Here is a 19983-nt window from a genome sequence, read left to right as displayed (position 1 = left end):
AGTTGCATTTCATTTTCTGTTTCTGACTTCTTTTTATGTGAAGCTCCTGTAGATCTTTTAAGGATTGTATAAAAAAACATTTTTGTATAATACTGACATTTAGATAACCTTTGTCTTTTCAAATATATAGCATTATCTCTTTTTCTCAAGGTGTGGAAAATTCCCATAAGTTTTATACTTTTTCCTTTTAATATTTCTTCCTAATGTTGGTTTTCCTTGCCCATAGATTTAAATGGACTTCAGCCATTTTCGCATATTGAAGTATGACATCATTCCAAATGGAGACACATCACTCTGGCCTACAGGACAGTGAATACAGTCATATTTGTTCTATATTAGCAGGCAAAGTTGAAAGTTTTCTTGTGTTACCTACTGTAGATACATAGGTGTTACATTGCAATAAGATTTTTGAGTAAACTATGACGTGACCACGGAAAACAACTCAGTTTTATGTTCTGGTTTTGAATTGACTGTATATATTGAGTGGTTTTACAGGGGATGGTGACTTTTGACAGTTTTCAGTCAGTTTTTGGGTTTGCAGGTATAAACATTTGTGTGGTTTGCTTCTCTCCATTCCAACATACCTCTGTGTAGACTGATGTTCAGTTTTGAGGAAATACCGAGCGGTATAAGAAAGGGCAAAAAAGGGGAAAAAAGAGTGAAAGCATGTGAGCGAGGAGGCAAGAATGACACCTTCACACCCAGATGTCAGTTTGCTTGTGGGCCTCTCTCACTACACTATCCTGTTCTGTTGCTCCATCGTCCCCCTCTGAGTTCTAGTTTTCAGACTGTGAAATCTAAGCCGGGGCAAGCCGCGTCACCAGGGATGAAAGACAAGGAGGGCAGAGAAGAGGGGATGAGAAAACAGAAGTTGGGAAAGACCTGGGGGTGGAAATGTGGCGTGGCCTGGAGAGATTTCATTGGGCTTGAGATACAAAGCTTTGCCAAAAATATTCCTCATTTATCAAAATCTCAGAACTCAGTTGGATTTCAAGAGCTAAAGTAGGTTACTGAAAAAAAAAACTTCACCAGAAATTTTTATTACATCACAATTTTTTTTTTATTTCATTAAAGATTTTTCACATCTTAAAACAGTTTCTTATAGTTTTTATATATACAAATTTACATATAAACATTTACAAAATGAAACAAATATGTTTTACAAGACAGAAATCTGTACAAGTACTGTGGGAAGTCCCTTTAGTTTGAGGTTTGACAGTGCGCAAGTGGGATCACATCTGCAAACATCAGCGAGTCTACCATGATACTGTCTAGGCAGCAGAAATGACCGAATAACCATAAGTACTAAAGAAGCTCAGCTCCCTAAAATATGTGATTTGTTTTGTTGTCTTGTTCTGGGGCTGCTAATTTTGAATCACAAAAATGTATGACTTTCATGAGGAAGAAATTTAATTCAGATGTATTTGTTGTGATTTTATGTTGTCAAAAAAACCAAAAAAAAAACCAAAAAAAATCGGTCATTTTAATGGTTTTCTACTCTGTGCATGGAGCATTAAGCATGACCTCAACAGACTTTCAGCAAAAAAGGCTGTTGTGAACTTTTAGTTCAAATTAGACAGCTTGTTTATTTGTGTTGCCATATAACTGAAAATGTTCGACATCAGATATTTTCAGGGAGCTGGGTGCTACACAACATGACAAAAATCCTACATAACATATACTACTTTTCCACTACACAGAATCCATCATTTCTCTATGTAGAGGAAGAAAAAATATGTTGATTGGTTGAGGTCAGTAATGTACAATTATATGCAAAACTGTACCAACAGTATGAAAACGAGAGCACACATCATAATGAGGATAATGTCTCGCTGCCTTTTTCGATCAGGCTAATTCAGTGTTTGCTTCCATTTTTGATCATAATGGCTTAAAAATACTGTGCATTTTAAATGGTCAAAAATGAGAATTTAACCCTTTTAGTAAAGTAAGAAAAAAAACTTCATTGAGGTCCTCTTTTTTGGAACGATCCACGTTCCACATTCACGCAAATAAACACGTCAAACACACACTCTAACAGCACTGTCTGTGTTTTTTTTTTGTTTTTTTTTTTTAATAAAAAAATCTGTATAAAAAAACGTGTTCATAATCCCAATAACCAGCATTGGTTTACCATTGTCTCTGCTGTGGTGTCCCATCACTTTTAATGTAGTGTAGGTGCTAATAGGACTGGGATCATGGTAAAGAAGAGTGAAACAGAGACCAGCTGTGCTCCTGAACTGCCTATACTTCTCTGAACGTTTGGCTCCATCACAGCAGGGTCATCTGAGGAATGAAAAAGGCGAGTGAGTCAGTTTCACATTTCATCATTTAGGCATGGTAAACACACCCAGCTGAGCTTGTCTTGGACACGGGCGCTGCTGTGACTATTTATCTGTCTGCTGTTTTGCAGAAGAACCCTTACCTGCTGGGAGGTGGTTAGAGGGATTGTGCACTCCTCCGGCAGTGGGAAACTTTACTTTTCCCCCATCCAAGCTTTTCCCTTCCTCCTCCGCCTTGGTTTTATCTATGCGAGAGCTTCCAGAGTCTTTATGCCCAACTACATCCACTCTCAGCCTCAGACACTCCGGGCCATGGTGATGCATTGGCTTAGCTGGAGAAGGTCAGAAAGAGGGAATGGTTCAATACAATAAATCTAATAAGGGTCACAAGAAGTTGCTAAAAAATGCCAGTGTTGCAATATTTTTGATACTTACAGATATAATAATAGCTCTCTCCCTGCTTGAACTCCTTGCCCAGGGTGAAGGGTGTGAAGCGCTGGAACTTCTCAGAGAATTTCTCGGGAGCATGCGGAGCGAAGGGGCGCGAGCACTCCCAACGAAGCTGGTCGAAGGAGTGAGGTTTACACACCTCGTAGTCCTCCCTCTCTACCATGTACAGCACATACCGCTCAGCTGCATGTGATGACACCTCGCCGTGGGTGTAGTGGGGACAGATGATGTCCAGATAGTCGTTGATACGCACTTCCACTGTATAATCATCCCACAGGAAGCTGCAGGGAGACAGGAAAAGAGAGATACTTACTGACAAATGTCCACATCCTCCACAAAACATTCATTTTGTAGAGAAGAACAAAAAACTTTTACAAAACAACAACATCACTTACTGCGGCACATATCGGTTTTGTGCAGATGCTCAATACACACCCCAATATACTGGCTGATACAATATGTGAATTAAGAATAATGATGAGGGTTAATCACACACAGCCACGTGCAGACTTACTCACACAAATAGCACACCTTAACACACAGGTACAGGGTGGAAGAAAGTTAACAAGATTTGTGCTGGCGTGTTTCTGTACGCTTGTGCAAGCCCATCACTGTGACAGAATTAAAATGAGCCCAATCAGGCTGGACCTGTTCACTTTGTTTTTGGACGAGAAAACACACCTAGTCTCCTAAGTCCTACTGCCATTCCACTCACTCTCACCTTTCTTTTCTCTTTTGCCTTGTTTCACCTCTAGCAGTGATTGACATCTCACCTGTTTACAAATAGACAAAACTTTAAATAGCCGTTCACCATCCCCAGTCTTTTCCTTTACCTTTTCTTCTTCTTTCTTCTTTCTTCTTCTATCTGCAAAGCTCTTTTGGTCAATTCTTTTCAAACTTTTCAAGGTTCTGCTCATTAGTTTTTCACCGAGATGTCTGTCTATTGTGTTGCAGTTCCTGTTGGGACTCCTCGCCCTAATTTGCTGCCTGTATTTTGTACCACTGTCTCTAAAATTTACTCTGATTTCATCAAAGACGGAGCCACGGTGGGTGGAGACAATCAGACTGTTGCTCTCTTTCTCCCTTTTCATGTTTACCCTTCATTTAGTTTTATGATTCTTTTTCAGTCTTCCTGTCTCCCCTTTTCTCACTTCCTATGCTGTCTTTTTAACCTTAAGCAGACCTGTACAGTCCTACCGCACTTTCGTGATGATGGTGCTCAGGTAACTGTGTTACATTTTTACCTGTGTAGAACATTTACTTCCTGTTAATAAATGTCTACTACTCAGTGAGGAGTGGATTTGTTGAGGCAGTGAATGAACTCTGATATCTTGGCTTTCGGTTTCAGTAACTAATAAACATTTCCTTTGAAGTAAACATGATGCAGGTGAAGCCCTGCTATGCTGGTACACGGGATCCTGCCTGGCTGGTGTGCCATAAGATCAGCTAAGAGTCAGTAGGTGAAGAAAGATTGGTATTTACCTCAGTTACATCCTTGTGGGTAAAAAAAATAATATCTTTAATCTGGAAATTCATTCTGGGCTTAGAATGATTGACTACTTGTGGTTGTGTGTGAGCATGATGTTGAGAGTGTAAATGACAAGAATATAGTTCCTGTGTGTCTGCTGTTTATGTGTGCTATAAGGGTATGTGCCTTGCTTGGCATCAAAGCATGGGATGGGGCCCTGACACCCCCCACCTATTAGGTCCCACTGGCCAAGTCACAGACACACTGGCTCCAAATGCGGGCCTCTAACCCCTCCTTCCTGCCTCTGTATGTGTGTGTGTGTATCTGTTAGTGCTAACCTACCTGTCAAAACATGCTTTGTTAGCTGAACGCAGCCCTACACTTGTTACCCAGGGCTGATCACCACCCACTACTTACAGTCATCTCTCAAAAAGGCTGTTTGTAAGTGTGCACACCCCTGTGCAGGTGTGCACGGCTTTGTTTGTGTATGTGCATTTGGCAGGGCAAGTGTTTCGGTGAAAGGAAAAGAGACACATCTGTAGAAGCCTAATTGGCCAAATAATCCCTGCTATAATCTTGTTCCTCTCTACTCTTTTTATCTTTCAGTCAAACCAGTAATAACAGAGATGGAGAAAACAAGCTACTTGAAAAGCTCAAGTGGTTCCGTGTGAAGTGAAGAATAGTTTTAAATTGTATGGGATACACCTTTTTCCCACACTGTTTCCTTATTAGTGACCTGGCTGACCTCTGCATGAAAACACAGGCCGACAAAACACATATATTCTGTTGCTAATTTTATTCACAACTCATTCTTTAAGAAAACTCTCCTTTTATTCTTTTTTACCCCCTCATGTCGCACCCTCCTTCTCGTCTCCTCCATTGGCCTGGCTAATTAAAAGCTGTTAGGGGTCTGGGGCCAATGTGTTGTCTAAAAAAGGAGGGGAGGTGGAATGAATGGAGGGTAATTATACCCTTTCCCTCCCCAAAGACAGAATGCCTGAAGGCTACAGGGCCCCTTCAAACCCAGTACCTTACCCCCTGCAGACTTTTCACTACCCTGACTGCAGTGGATGTGTGTAATATGTGTGCTCATATGACTTTAAGTGTATTTTCAGTAATTTTACAGTTGCATCCGAGTAATTTATGCTTGAATTAGTCTCTTTTTTTTGCTGTGCTATCTTCATGCAACCACAATGCAGCAAACTGGGAAAACCTCAGCCCATCCATGCCTGTTAAATTCCTTTTCCAACTAGTTCTTCCCCCCCGTCATCCTCTTACTCTCCTCCTTTATGTCTTCACTAATCAAAGCTTTCGTCTGCTGGAGTCTCTTACGTCTTCCTACACCTCTGACTGGCAGTTCTCAGGAGAGTGAGAGTCGCATTAATGTGCTAGCTATGTTGTATGTGAGACTGAGTGCCAGGTGTGTGAGCTGTTACATACTTATTTTCCACACACTCTCTTCCTGCTGTGTGTTGGTTTCTGTGTGTGTGTGTGTGTGTGTGTTTTCATGCGAAAGGGATTCTCTGAAGACCCTTATCCAGTGCGTCTCATGCCTAGGGCTCATGAGCACATCTGTTTATCAAGACCTATTGGAGCCTCCTGTGTGTTTGACTTAGAGTATATGTGTGTGTGCTTGTGTGTGTGGGTATATGAGTCATATTGCATGTGACAGAGGTGTAGGTAAACAGTAAGGGTTGAAGGTGGCTGTAGTCTTTCTTCCTGCCTGCCACAAAGGTAATTTCTCACTATGGAGCACTTGAGCTTTTGCATCTGCAGGCAAGATGTGTGTGTGTGTGCGTGCGCGCGCGTGTGTTGTAAGGGTGTTATAAATAGTAAAATAACTACAGTGCTAGTGGTTATGACAGTAGGTGAGTTGTTCAGCACTTGCTTCTCATCACAAGAGCTTTGAAGTCTTGCCATTGTTCTTGCACTAGTCTTCTTGTATTTTTTTCTGCCATCTCTCTTTCCCCCCTTCTCCCCTGACAACCCTGCTGTCCCTCCATTTGTCCCCCAGAGCTCACACTGGTTTAGGTCAAACAACTGACACAGGAACTCTGTCTTTCACCATCTCGCTGGGGAGAGTTTCAAACTGGCAGCTGGGTCAAGGGGTTAGAGTTCAGGGTCGCAACTTCTCACACACGCTACCATCTGAGTCAGCACTGAAGATTTTTATTTCACACACACAACGCACTCACGGAGCGAGTCAGCGCTCCTGAAACACTAAACAGACGCACCCCCTCCCATCCCCCCGCCACCAAATAATTTCACCATTTGCTCCACAGGTAATCAGTTGCAAGTGTACACACACTGGAATGTCAGAACGAGGGGCTGCGGTTTGGCTAGTGTAGCGTGTTCTTACAAGGCATGCTCATCAAATTTCCAGTCATACTCTCACACACTTTTACTTTTGAGTTCCACACTTAATACCCTATTAATTTGCGGTACTTTGGCAAATTCACACCTTCTTTCACACAGGCTGAGGAGCTGTCAGTTCTTCTAATGGGTTTAGCTGCTCACTAGTGGTATACTCCATTGAAGCCAATCTAATATACACCGAAAATTCTTTTTACATTAGCTTCCAATGTAATCTACCTTCATTCTTACTCTATCTCATTGTCTTGGAATAAGAAACCCAGTGGGAATTTTTCCTCCAGTAGGCACCAATACAAGCTGCTGTCCCTAGCAGGATTAAAATTCCAGCTCACAACTCTACAAGCCTCAAGTATTTGCAAGTCTGTGTGTGCTTATAGTTAAAGACACTGAGGATCCCTTTGGCCCTCGCAGGATAAGTGCTTTTAAAATTGTCAACACTGCTGTTTCTCACTTATTCAATTCCAAACCTCTCCCCTCCCTTCATCCATCACTGTCCACTTTCTCCTCCCTCCGTCTGCCTTTCCTTTATTCTTACCAAATTAGCCCCTCTACCCCCACCCTATTCTCTATTTGTCCTGTCTCTTAATGCTGACATAATATACCAGGGCTCTTCATCCAGGCTAATTTCTCAACACAAATTCCTTTCTCTAGTTCAACTTTCTCTCACCCCGTGCCAAGGTCCCTCCTCCTTTCTGCCCCCAAAATCTTTTCACCCCGTCCCCCCATTTTGAAGCCTCCCATTCTACGATGAATAGGAGAAGGCCAAATGGTATCATGCTTGGTTTAATATGCTAAGGGGTCACAGAGAGTTAATCTTTGTGGCTGTGTTTGTCCATCCAGCTGAGAGAGGGGGAAAACGTTCAGTTACGTCACAAAATGTAGGCTACATGAAATTTTCAAATTTTTATTTGCAACAAGTTTTGGTTTACTTTATGCAGAACAAAACATCCACAATTATGTGAGCATAAGTCCATTTCTGCCCTTTAGGGGGCGTTGGCAGCCTGTGAGTAGACAGCAATGGCAAGGTATGTCTGAAATTATATGAATGAGCAGTGTGCACATACACCCACGCATTGCTTGCCCACACATACTATGATAATGTAGATGTCTCTAGTTTGACCAGAGCCTGTGGCTGAGACGTGCTCTGTCCTCCTCTGGTGGAAAACTACTGGGGCAAAAACAGAGGAAGGTCTGTGAGAGAGTGGGAGACTGATGGAGAGAGGGGAGGGGGCACGGAGGAAGTCTGGACCACAGATAAGGAAGCGAGAGGAAGAGCAGAGAGAAAACAGAGGTACATGGATACTGCGAGGGAGGAGGAGGGTGACTACAGACCTGAAACACAGATAATCAGTATATACTACAGTTTATAACCTATATGGAGTCACTAAAGGTCTCAGCTAAAGGTCTGAAAAAGCTATTTGACATTAAATAGATTACACAATAACCCAGCTCTCAGTCGCACAGACTACAGAGCATGTACTCTAGTAAAACTGTAGTAAAACTGATAAAAATGATATCACAGGTTCACAGGAGCATATATTATAATACCAACAAGTCCATTCAAACTTTATTTATGTAGCCAATATTACAAATCACACATTTGTCTTAACAGGCTTTGTATTTAGAGCTCAGATTCCAAGCTCTCAGTAATCAATGTTACTATGCAAGTATGTGTTTGTATTCTAAGTCTAGTGAGATTAGAGACCATTAACCAGGTGGTACATGAGCTGAAGAAGAGAGAAACCAATGTATGATACGTACAAGCTGAAGGGCAGATGAACGGGGTGGGGGTCACATGTACGTGTCAAAGCAGGGTTGGTGGCAATCAGTAACGTTAAAGGCAGGCAGAGCAAATAAACTGACCAATACACTATATCTAACTTCTGATGAAGGTCTTTGCACAGATAGCAAGAGCAAAGAAAATAAATCCCAGCTACTGGAGATGGACGAAAGCAGCCAAGTAACACAGAGATATGACAGACGCAGCAGAGCAGTGTGTTAATAACATTCATATCTGCGTAGAAAAGATCTCGAATGTTCCTGTATCAGTAAATAGAGAGAAATGGGGCGTGGGGCTACTGGCTGGGCTGGGAAGAAACCCAGAGAGGAAAAGTAGTGAAGATGGAGGTAGGAACCAACAGGTACAGAGGGAGAAACACATACACACACGCACAGCTGACCGAGATGAGTATAGTAACAGCAGAGTGGAATGCTGGCTGTGGCTAATATTAACATCCAAGTCCTCCCCAGTTTGTGTAAGTGTGAGTCACACATTTATCATGTCTCGGTAAGACTGCCTGCAGTAATGGCCACTCCCTATTTTACTGTGACGTTGGGGCACACAAACACACACACGCAATCACGTACTCTCAGTCTACAACAAAAATAAAATCACTTCCCGTTAAAAGCTGGTTAAGGGCAACACAAGTTCAAACTCTCTCCCTTAGACACACACTCATAAAGTCGACACAGGCAGGGGCACGCAGTGTAAAAACAAGATCAGACCAGACTGAGAATAACACGCCCCTCCACCTGTCATCTAACTTACACATATACACTCAGAGTTTCAAATCCCTAGAAGGTTTTAAGTACAGGATTAAGCTATAAACTGAAAAATTGGTAAACTCATGCATTATACATCATGTTTAGAGACAAACACACACACCTAAAGTCCTGTCTGTCTCTGCTTCCCAACATGAATAGGCAGACTGCTGCCATCTGCTCACTGTCCTCCTCTTAAGAGAAATCACTGCTGCTTATAATCAGACTAAGAATCAATTAGCATCAATTATCCATGGCCCACTGCTGTCAATGGCCACTGATGGATCTTTGTAAGCCTCCGAACAGGTGACTGATTGATCACTGGGGAGGGTTTGGGGCAGGTGGGGTTTTAGTAAAGCTGGAAAGCAGATGATAGAGAAAGAGGGAAAAAGGAGAAAGAACTTAGAGGAAGTATAGAGGATTCTGGGAATGAGGGATTATAGAGGAGTAACAGAGATTAGACTATAAAAAAATGGCGAAAAATATAATACAAGTGGCTTCACTTTGGGCTTTAAACTGAGCTCATCCCCACTGACTTTCTGAGAAACTCTATTTCCGAGCACCTCTTAGAGTTTGTATCTTTATTTCAAAGATTGAGAGTGAGAAAGCAACAGTTTTGCTTCAGTAACTGTATGAAAAGTAGAAGAATAGTCACCACTGAATACATCCACTCACACTTGTGAAGTGTGAACTATTGTTGGATGTGTGAAGCTCATGTCTGTCTGTGTCAAGGTCTATGTTTAGCTATCTAGCAGAAAAGGATTAAAGTTATATTATGATTTGTCTTCTGGTTATGCAACTCCAATTTGACAGCAGAAATATTATAGGACCAGATTAGAAACTGCAGACATTAAGATCTGACACCCCCCCTGTAGCTCTGCCTTGTTTTTGACTTTACTAAACTGTCTTATGTGAACTAAAGCCTGCAGCTCCAGCTTCCTCTCTCATCTAGTCTTGAGTTGTCTTTCCCTTCAATTTCACCAGAACCTGCATGAGTTCCTCCCTTGTCTGCACAGCTCAGGTGGGTCAGACCACGTCTGTTGAGTCACACACTGAATAACCCATGACACAAACACTGCTCGTTACAACAGGACTTTCCATTCCATATCCAATTAACAGGACAATTGTTTTCCTTGTTGCAGGGCTCTTTTTTAGCCTTGCGTCTATTGTCATTGTCAGAGGGCAATTAGAGACTCAGTAATGTAATCAAGAGAAGGCTAAAAGGCCATAATGACTTTTGTCCTCGTTTCATCTCGGTGGCGGGTTGTAATCGACCTATCCGGGCAGCAGAGAAGCGGGACCCATCCTTCTGTTTCAGCTCACTTATAAAATAACGCTGTATTTCAAGCCTCCCATCACTCGCTCCACGCTAAAAGCTCAATAAATCGCGCTGCGATATTACGCGTCTGTCAAGCTCCATCGATTCCACTGAGTGGCCGGATAGCATTACATTTCTGACCTCAAAACAAAATAATCAGCAATATGTGACTCTCTCTGACTCACACACACGATCACTATCTTCCCCTCTGAAGAAGCACTTTAACACACCGACAGGGTCTCGATGAAGGCTAACTAAAGTGTACATTAATTTCTCATGATTAATTTTCAGACTTTCCATGACACACACTCTATATAGGCTACACACACACATACACAGGTGCAGCTCCAGCAGACAGCGTTACTAGCCAAGTTCATACTTGTCAGTCTATTTTCTACTATCAGAGTATGTCTGTGTCTGTGTCTTGCGGTTAAATATAGTGGTGAATCTGTCCATCTGACCGGGTATGCCCTCCCGATCTTCTGCTTTTACGCACACTCGGCTGCTGTAGTCTAATACTCTAACTGCAATCCTGCTAGGAGAGTTTAAAGGTGGACCGCTCAGTCTTGACTTTAAGCGTCACCTGAACTTTTACTTTTACACATGAATGAAAACAGCAAGCTCAGTTGTTAGTGTTTAGGAGAGAGTCACAGAAATAATGCGGACAACTATAGGAGGCCCGCATGTGTGAAATTGTAAGAAAGTATCAAGTAAAATCCTCTGTGCACTGGAGACTTCGGGAAACACTGTCACAGACAGAGCAGTTCGTCAATGATCCCGTGCAGATATTCATAGATTAGACACTTCTTCCACAGCACAGACAAACACACACGCACAGAAGCACACGATCAGCACTCACTTTGGATTCGAGTTGTTCCAATAGACACTGTGTCTCTCGGCTGAGACGAACCAGGCACCGATGCTCAGCGCCAAACACGCCAGACACACCAAATCCATAGCTCCTCTTCTCTACAGGAACCTCAACTAATTCAACTACTAGAAGATAATTTGAAGAAAAAAAAAACACGCTTATGCTACTGAAGATTTAAATGCGTAAACACGAGCACCGAAAGCAATTTTTTTTTACGGTCCTAGTTTAACCACAGACAAGTCTAAGTGATGCGGTTGGCCACACACTGTTGCTACTCCTGGATGCTTCACAGAAGCGCAACTTGTCTGTTTTGTCTGGTAGTGACTCCACCCCACGACCAATAGCAAAGAGGTAATTTGATTGCCCCGCCCACCGCACCCGCAGACAGATGCACCATCTAGCTGGCCGCACTTTAAACCAGGAACACAGAAAAACAACCTTATTATTTATCAACCTTGATAAATAATAAAGTTGTAAACAAAGAATACTCACTTGGGGCGGGGGGAGAATGAAGGAAAGAGTAAGGAGCGTAAAGGAAAGGAGCGAAACTCTCTATGTCTCTTTACAATTGATTAATATTTATTGATGAATTAAATCAAGACAGCTCTCAACAGTTTTTATCACATGTAACAATAAACAAAACCATTTAAGAGACTATAGGAGAATATATGAGATAGGTTACTGTAAAAGAAAGACATAAAATAAAATAAAATTAAATTAAATACATTTAAAAAAGCAACAAAGGAATTAAAAGCCCTGCACTGCATATTGGACTTATTCGAGTCTTCTTTAGAAAGAAAACAACACAGAAGAGAGATATATAAGAAATATATTGGCAATAGTCCACTTGTTAGTTCAGCGTCAGTGTTATCTTATGATGATACTGGGATCATAAGTTTTGATGCATTACAGGGTAAAGTTTAACGTTGAACTAGGTCAAAGTAGAGCCAATTGTAAGTGGTTAATATACGTAGTTTAACCCATAACAATACATCATCATTTCCTGACTGCTTTATGTTATAAATGTTAAATCATTATTTAAAACGTAACTATAGCTTTGAAATATGTGTATGGGGTATCTATATAAAGTAGTATTAAATGTAAAAACTACCTCAAGATTGTACTTAAATTCAGTACTTGACTAAAAACTGACCAAAACTGAGCTATAAGTCTAATAAGAATTTCTGCAGACATTGCCCTATATTATTTTTTACATTGCTGTGTTGTAAGACTGTAGACTGTGATACTGATGGGCTGTGTTGCATTTGTTTTGTGACATAATATATGTTGCAATTTATTTTGCACTGTAATGCAGTTTGTCAACCTGTATTTTTGTGTTGTGCTCAACTGCATTGCTTTGCTCTTTCTCATGTTGCACTCTGAAACTGAGCTTTAAATATGTTGCTACACTAATGCTGCCAAGAGAGTATATCCATACATAAATAGGCAAATATTGTTTACTGACGAGATTTTGGCTCTGATAGTCTTGCTGGTATGTTTCAATTCTTTGAGAATTCTCTGCAAAGAGGTATGCGTGTGTTGTGTGTGTTGTTTTTTTATTTTTTTTATTTTGCAGGCTGTTGTTGAGGCATGCTGGTTTACTGATACGTTTTCTCAGATAGTGAAGAATTATTACTGTGTTATCAGTCTGTCTAATCTGCTCTGGTCTCTGCTGAGCCACGTCCCCAGACAGGTAACTTTAGAAAACAACCTCACATGGAATGGATAAAGTCCAGACCATGGGGTGTCAGCAGGATTGTAGCCCCAGGGATGAAGCCCGGCCTGGGTTAGCTTGTTCAGAGATCTAGAGCTGCAGTGAGACAGGAGGGGGCATTATGTGCAGACAAGCTGAGTGTCTGACTGTCCCTGTAGGTTTGGCGGGGCAAGCACACACACGTCCTGGCACTCTGAGAGGAGCACATACACACACACAGACACATGTAATTCTGTAGTAGTGAGGACACTACATAATGCATTCAGCCTCTTACCCCACACTCAATCACATAGCTCTGCCTAACCCCAACCCTTATGTTAACTCTAACCTAAACCTAATTCTACCCTGAGCCCCAAAACTAAGTCTTAACCCTCAAAAAGTCACTTGAAGTTGTGACGTCCAAGCTATGAACACATTCAAATACAGACATGGAGTAGACACACATTCACAGTGACTGTAGGTCATTAGGGTTTATTCACAACTGAGGGTGTTTTTCCATTCCATATTGTGTTTCCAAAAATTAGGAAAAAGGGAATGAAGAATAAAGGGAAATGACGAAATGAAATAATGCATGATAATAAGTAATGGGGACAACTGGTCAATTTGTTTCTGCAAAAGGTTCAAACCCCCAACTTTTTTTACTCAACTGACTGGCATTAGAAACTGCTTTAAAGATTTGTGTCTTTCCTTTATGGAAGGTAAATACTGTTCCAGCAGCTCCCAAACAAACTAGTGATTCACCAGCTTCAGACTACCCACAACAGGATCCCTTAGTTCTCACTCATCACAACATTAGGGTTGACTGTTAAAGTGTCTGCCAGCAGACTTCCGCTGTTCATGGGATCTCATCATGATGCATACATCTAACACATAACCAACCACGTAGCAAGACCAAAAGCCAAATTTAGAAATTCACACTTCCTCTCTGCTATTGCAGTCAAGAGTCTGGATGGGATCTCCCTTTGCTCACATGCACATATGCTGTATGCATAAATGTACACAAACACACAGGCAGAAGAACACAAGCAGACATGTAAGTCTCTTTCGCAGCCTCTTATGATAGTGCTGTTGCCAATAGAAACCATGGATGGCTCTCCCAGTGAGATTTAATCCTCCTCCAGCCTATAGACACAAGCAGATACACACAAAAAGGGAAGACCATCGTTTCTTTGAATGACAGTAAAGCAGAGAGAACTGGATGGCTCAAAAAAAGCATCCTACAGAAAAGGCGTTTTAGATGATGGAAAGCTCAACAAATCTAAAAGTGGATTAAAAGAATCCAAGGGAAGAGCTGACAGCCCTACAAACCTTTCAGCAAATGAAAACAAGCTTGTTTATTGTTTAAGGGCTTGTCTCCAGGAGTCACAGTATCTGCTACAGGTTGTTCAACATACTATGGAGATCCCACAATTGCATAACTTGTGTAATTAGCTAAAACCAAAAACAGAGAGCATGTGGGGCTACCTCTACTTGGCAATGCCTGATTTTTTTCCCCCCTCTCAACTATAGCAAATGCAATTTTTATTGGAGGGGAAATGGAGAGGTCAGAAAGCCTTCAAAATATACAATTTGAAAAAAAAACCCCAGCAGGATCAGTCAACCATAGAAAACATCACTGTTCACATCCAATTAACTAAAAAAGCACAATCTTTCTGTGTTTCTACTTTGTTATACTAGAATAAATATTTCGATAAGTGGGGTTAAGGATATGTTGGAGACATCTATTAAAAAAGACTGGAGTCCCCAAAGCATATTAAATTTTCAATTTTGCTTCTCTCTTCCTCTTCTTCATTTCCCCTGTCAGCCTGTTGGCCCCAGGCAGAGGTCGGAGCTGGTCAGGCATCTCCAAGATTTGGAGAGGTTTCTCCAGGCACACAGACATAATATGAAGCAGGAGTGTTTAATAGAGAGAGGAAAGAATACACCAAAATGAGGCAGAGTGAAAGTCAGAAAAGAATACCGTGACTGAAGGGTGTTATAGACAAAAGATATGTGGAAACACTGGGCGTCAGCAACACCGAAACATAACAGGAACCAAACAGGGATGGTAGAGAAACTGTTTTGTAGTTGTTCAGGTGAGTGTATGAACACATCTGCCCAAACACAGGCATGAACCTGCAAGGCTTTTTATTAGACTTTGAAAGATGTGTAGGAGTGCTCTGATCGCTGCAGCTGTCTCTACTCGTTCTGCACATTAGTCGCCATGTCACCGAGCCTCCATCTCAGCTGCTGATGTTCTCTTCCTTAGAGGATTACTATAGCTGTCCTTGGAAAAAAGGTCATATGTAAGATCAACATTATGATACAATGGATAGAGTATAAAGGGGCTTAAAGGGCTCAAAACACTGTAATGTGCTCCTTATTGACTCTAGTTGATCACAGGTTGCATTTCAAATCCTTGCCTTTTGTTCCTTTCAAACCCTGCCATTACAGCTAGCTTAGGCTTGTTAACACTTGGCATTGTTTCATCTACACATGGACAGCTTGTCACCCTGCTGCCCTCTGTCCCTTTATCCCTGGCCTCCTGCGGACCCTTGGCCCTCTGGCTCATGGCGGCACACTCCAACAAGCTGCTTTTCTCTGGCACCACAAAGGCATATCTCCTAGCCCCATACCAATTCATCTGCATACAGGTGGTCCCCCATTCAAACACAGGCAGGCAGACTTCTGCTTACTAGTGTCTAGATTTAACTAATAGCAGAGAAAAACAGGTATTCTTGGAGTGACAAACTCATAGTAAATTTGTTCTTCTTCTCCAAAGTCACCACTGGGACAGATTTTTTTCCAGTTGTGCAACACATAAGCTAACGGTATTAAAACAAGTCACATTTAGATAAACTAATACTATGCTGCAAGTGTGTCTCAGCAGGGGGTCAATAAGTCTCCACCCTCCATCCTGGACTAACACTGTCTCACTATTCAGACCACAGGAATCATTAACTTGGCCAATCAACAGGCACACTTCACTTGTTCGCTCTCTCCACACCGCTCTGTCCTCTTTTCTGTCTCCCAGGGACTCACATACCCCCACCCGTGCTCCCCCCAAACACACACACACAAAAGCACAAACAAGTCTCAGTGAAATATTTAACCATGCTTGCATTGCCACTGCCATCATTAGTTATACTGTATCTGCATGTCTGTTTTCCTGCCTGTTCTCTCAGCTCATCTGTTGTCTCTGCTGTCTTTCCTTCCTTCCCTTTCTTCTGTTCATCTGTTCAGTTATTTCCATGGAGAGCTCATCAGCCCCTGGCCAGAATGTACTGAGTACATATCTCCATGATTTCTTTCTTTTTCTTGTTTTTTTTTTTTACATTGACTAACGATTAAGCTTCCCCCCTTCCCTTTCCTCTTTTTCTGCTCTATTGCTCCCTTTCTTCTTCTACTTCCCCTGTCTTGGTGTCGTCAAATGTTCCTGTTGCTGCCTACCCCCTCCCCTCACTTTTAATCTTTTCTTATCCCTGTTTTCTCCCCCCACCCTCTAGTACCTCAGGCAGTGCATTTGTTAGGAGAGAATCCATTATCCTCCTCCATCCACCCACCCTCTGTCCTCTTTATCTGTCTCTCTTTCTCGTTCTGTGTGTGTCTCTTTCTGTATATCTCTCTCTCCCTCCTTTCCTCCCATGCTTCTGGCCCCAGCCCTATATTCATTAACATAGTGTTAATGATCCCAGATGGACTGACATGTACTCTATGGGGGCGAAGTGTGAGTGGCTTCTTCCAAGGGTGTGCGTGGGTGGTTGTGTGTATGCACGTACAGTTATTGGGTACATGTGAGCACGATTGCATGTGCATGTATGCATGGCGGTGTCTACATGTGTGTATATGAATGTGTGTGGGAACATGTGCTCAGATCAGCGTCTGAAAGAGATTGGTTGTTTTTCTCCTGGCAGCAGTTTAATCTGATGTGCGTCTCTTATGCCCTTCTTTCAGAAATCCAACAATAGAGCTGATCAAACTGCGGCTGAGAAACGTTGTATGTTCATGCCCTTGAATACAGAGTGATTGACAAATGGACCACAAAATAAGTCTCTTACTGTTTCATCACTTTAGTAGAGGGTAATAGTTTTGACTTGCAAGTCTCTGAGTCATATTCAAACGTATTGATCATTGGTACTAGTAATATTTTACACCTTTGAGACCAGTGTCTCTTTATTACTTTCTTGCACCTAGAAGCTTGAGGAATGTTATACCATGGCACTCTCAAAGATGATCTAGTTGACTTTTCTTACCTCAAAACACAAAATGCTGTTTTTGCTTTGGGTGCCCATTGTAATATGACCTCCCTATAGGGCCAAAGGAGTATGAATCTGTCTGTCTCTTACTTCTGTGTTCTGTTAGTCTGGGATTGCTTTACTTTACTTCACTCATCGGGGCCACAGTGCTAATGGGAAGTCACAGACCAACGTATAACCCACAGTTTGTCATTTTTAATTAACAGGTTTTGCATGGATTAAACAAATGAGACACTATGTGCTTATTAGAATGCTGGTAGGTGGATATTGTTATCTTTGGACTGAGCCAGGCTACCTGTTTCTATCATTTCCAAAGTCATTATACGAACCTTAGCTAATTAATAACCTTACACTATCTACTGTACAGACATCAGAATGGTATTGAGCTTCTTGCTTTCTAGCTCTTGGCAAGAAAATGAAAAAACATATTTCTATAAATGTCAAACAAATGTGTAAGCGTTTGGTCTTGGCTACTATTAGTTCCTATTAAGGGAAATCTAAATGCTACAGCATGTAGTGATATTAGACAACAGTGTGTTTCCAGCTTTGTAGAAAGCTTTGGCATAGGGCCGTCAGTGTGAACAATGCCTGTGTGCACAAAGCAAAGTCCATAAAGAAATGTTTTTACAAGTTTGGTTTGGAAGTACTTGACTTGCCTGCAGAGAGACTTGACCTCAACTTCATGTGACACCTTCAGGATGAACTGAGATTGCTGACTGTGAGACTGGCCTTATCTCTCAACAGCAGGGCCGGATTTGACTAACATGGCTGAATCGGAGCAAATCCCTGGTTCCAAAATCTTTTAGAAAGCTCCAAAAAGTCCCACTTTTTTCTCTCTGTGTCCACAAACTTTAACCCATATTGTTTATGCTACGAACGTGGAATTATGATTGAGCAAAACCACTGTCACTGTAAAGTGACCCTTAGACTCATAAACATGTATGCTATGCTAAATGTGTCTATGGATAAGTCCAAAGGATCAACAATTAGAGAAGGCAAGAACTTAAAACCTGCTACTAATCATGTTCTGTGGTGCACAGGCACCTGACAAACAAACGCACACACTTGGGGACACACGTAAACACACACTGCTAAGGTTACAGTGTTACAGGTGCAAGGGCAAAAAGTGCAAGAATGTGTGTCATGGATATGTTAGCATTCTCTAAATGCACACACACATTGCATGACCCTTTCCAAATATAGATTACTGCATTCTCACTACTAGTATAAACCCCAACATACCCCATAAATTAAGTTTCCATCCAACTTCAGCCAAATAACCTAACAGAGTCAACTTTAAATCTTTCTCTGCACTACATCTTTTTCTCTGTCTTTTCTTTTTTCTCTGTAATTCATCCAACCCCTACCACACTGTTCTTTCTGCCTCCTGTTTGGTCTTTCTGTTCTTTCTTTGTCTATCGTTGGCATGGTCACGCTTGTTGCATAATTGCACAGTCGCTTAATTATCAAGAACACTCAGTCTAGCACTTGCCATGTCAGGGGTCTGTCCCTGTTCCTTCTACACATAAACACACTCAATGTAGACAGTCACGCACACAGATACACACAAAATCGATCATTGTCTTTATCTAAACCCACATCTCTCCATCTATTGTTTTCTCCTGTTGAGCAGAAATGTGGCATACAGCTAATGTGCTACCAGAACAACACCTGTAGATGCAATTACAGAAAGCAGTACTCAGTCACACACCTAGAGTTATTATGCTCCTCCGTGCCTTTCTATAATTTCATATGCAGTGTTTTATTCACATTTTCTGTAAAAATATTCCAGAGAACGCATTGTGCAAATGCTGATAATGACAAGAGTACAAAAAGAAATCACTTGTAGAGCACAGATGTGACTCTTGAAGAGAATTTCCAATGAGAGACAAATTTAATTTAGTGAGCTTATTAATAATTGATGCACTCTAATCAAACAGGAGATGTGTTTTGTTTGTTTGTGTGTTTGTGTGTTTGTGTGTGCAGCTGCTGGCAAACTGTGGTCACCATGGCAATTTAAAGGTCTCCTAAATGACACAAGTGGGCGGTAGCAATGTCTTGTCCAGCTATCACATACAGTATTTATATCATACACTAAGAAAGGCACATATACAGTGAGACCATTGGATTAAGAATTTAGTAAAGTTACAACATCTTTATAATGTTGCCCATCAGTCCTTTTGGTTATGCTATATAACATAAATATAGTCAAAATGTGACAGCATTACTAAGGAAGGCCAAGAAGTCCAGTGGACCAGGGCTGCTGCTATAGGACACCAAGCTCAGTCTTTTCTGAAACACATGGCATTAACAACGTGGAGGAGGCTTCGTGAAAGGAGGCCCCCTCCCTATGTAGATTTAAGGCTCATTCTAAGATTAAGAAAATGTAACTAATCGGTATTTTTCAGTGACCCTACACTTATAACATATTTATGAATACTATAGCCAATTTCTGCTAATAGATGCCTCCAAATATTACAAATTGAACCTTTTACCAACACTGGTGCATGCTAACCCCTCAAATCTATCTAGAGTAATATTTAACTAAGCCTCTCAGACAGTAACCCCTAAATTAGTATGAGGACTAAATGCTCCTTTAGACAAACATGTGCTCTTTGTGTTTGTGAGCTGTCTAGTCAGTCCTCATATGTGTACAGGAGCTAAACCAGACTAAACAGAAACACACACATGCTAGGAGGTTTGGATGGTTTATCCTTGGCAGATGGATACATGC

General features: G+C 41.5%; 1 protein-coding gene across 1 annotated transcript; it reads right to left on the bottom strand.

The window, feature by feature from the left end:
* Nucleotides 1–1069: 1069 nt before the first annotated feature.
* On the bottom strand, nucleotides 1070–11569 carry efna1b (ephrin-A1b). Its single transcript, XM_026317904.1, has 4 exons — nucleotides 11289–11569; nucleotides 2715–3010; nucleotides 2423–2611; nucleotides 1070–2283 (listed from the first exon to the last, which is right to left on the bottom strand). The coding sequence occupies exons 1-4, from the start codon at nucleotides 11384–11386 to the stop codon at nucleotides 2162–2164; spliced, it is 705 nt and encodes a 234-aa protein (XP_026173689.1). The 5' UTR covers nucleotides 11387–11569; the 3' UTR covers nucleotides 1070–2161.
* Nucleotides 11570–19983: the final 8414 nt, after the last annotated feature.

The sequence above is a fragment of the Mastacembelus armatus genome, chromosome 16, assembly GCF_900324485.2.
Source record: "Mastacembelus armatus chromosome 16, fMasArm1.2, whole genome shotgun sequence".
NCBI classification, from domain to species: domain Eukaryota; kingdom Metazoa; phylum Chordata; class Actinopteri; order Synbranchiformes; family Mastacembelidae; genus Mastacembelus; species Mastacembelus armatus.
The sequence above is the reverse complement of the archived record's forward strand: the minus strand, read 5'-3'. Positions and strand labels throughout refer to the sequence as shown.

What these genes read in the sequence shown, in the direction of transcription:
- efna1b (XM_026317904.1), bottom strand. Translation starts at nt 11,386, where the DNA reads ATGGATTTGGTGTGTCTGGCGTGTTTGGCGCTGAGCATCGGTGCCTGG. An exon ending in AGAGAGCTATTATTATATCT is followed by an intron (nt 2,612 to 2,714) that starts GTAAGTATCAAA and finishes GACCTTCTCCAG; the next exon opens with CTAAGCCAATGCATCACCAT. An exon ending in CTCTAACCACCTCCCAGCAG is followed by an intron (nt 2,284 to 2,422) that starts GTAAGGGTTCTT and finishes TTCATTCCTCAG; the next exon opens with ATGACCCTGCTGTGATGGAG.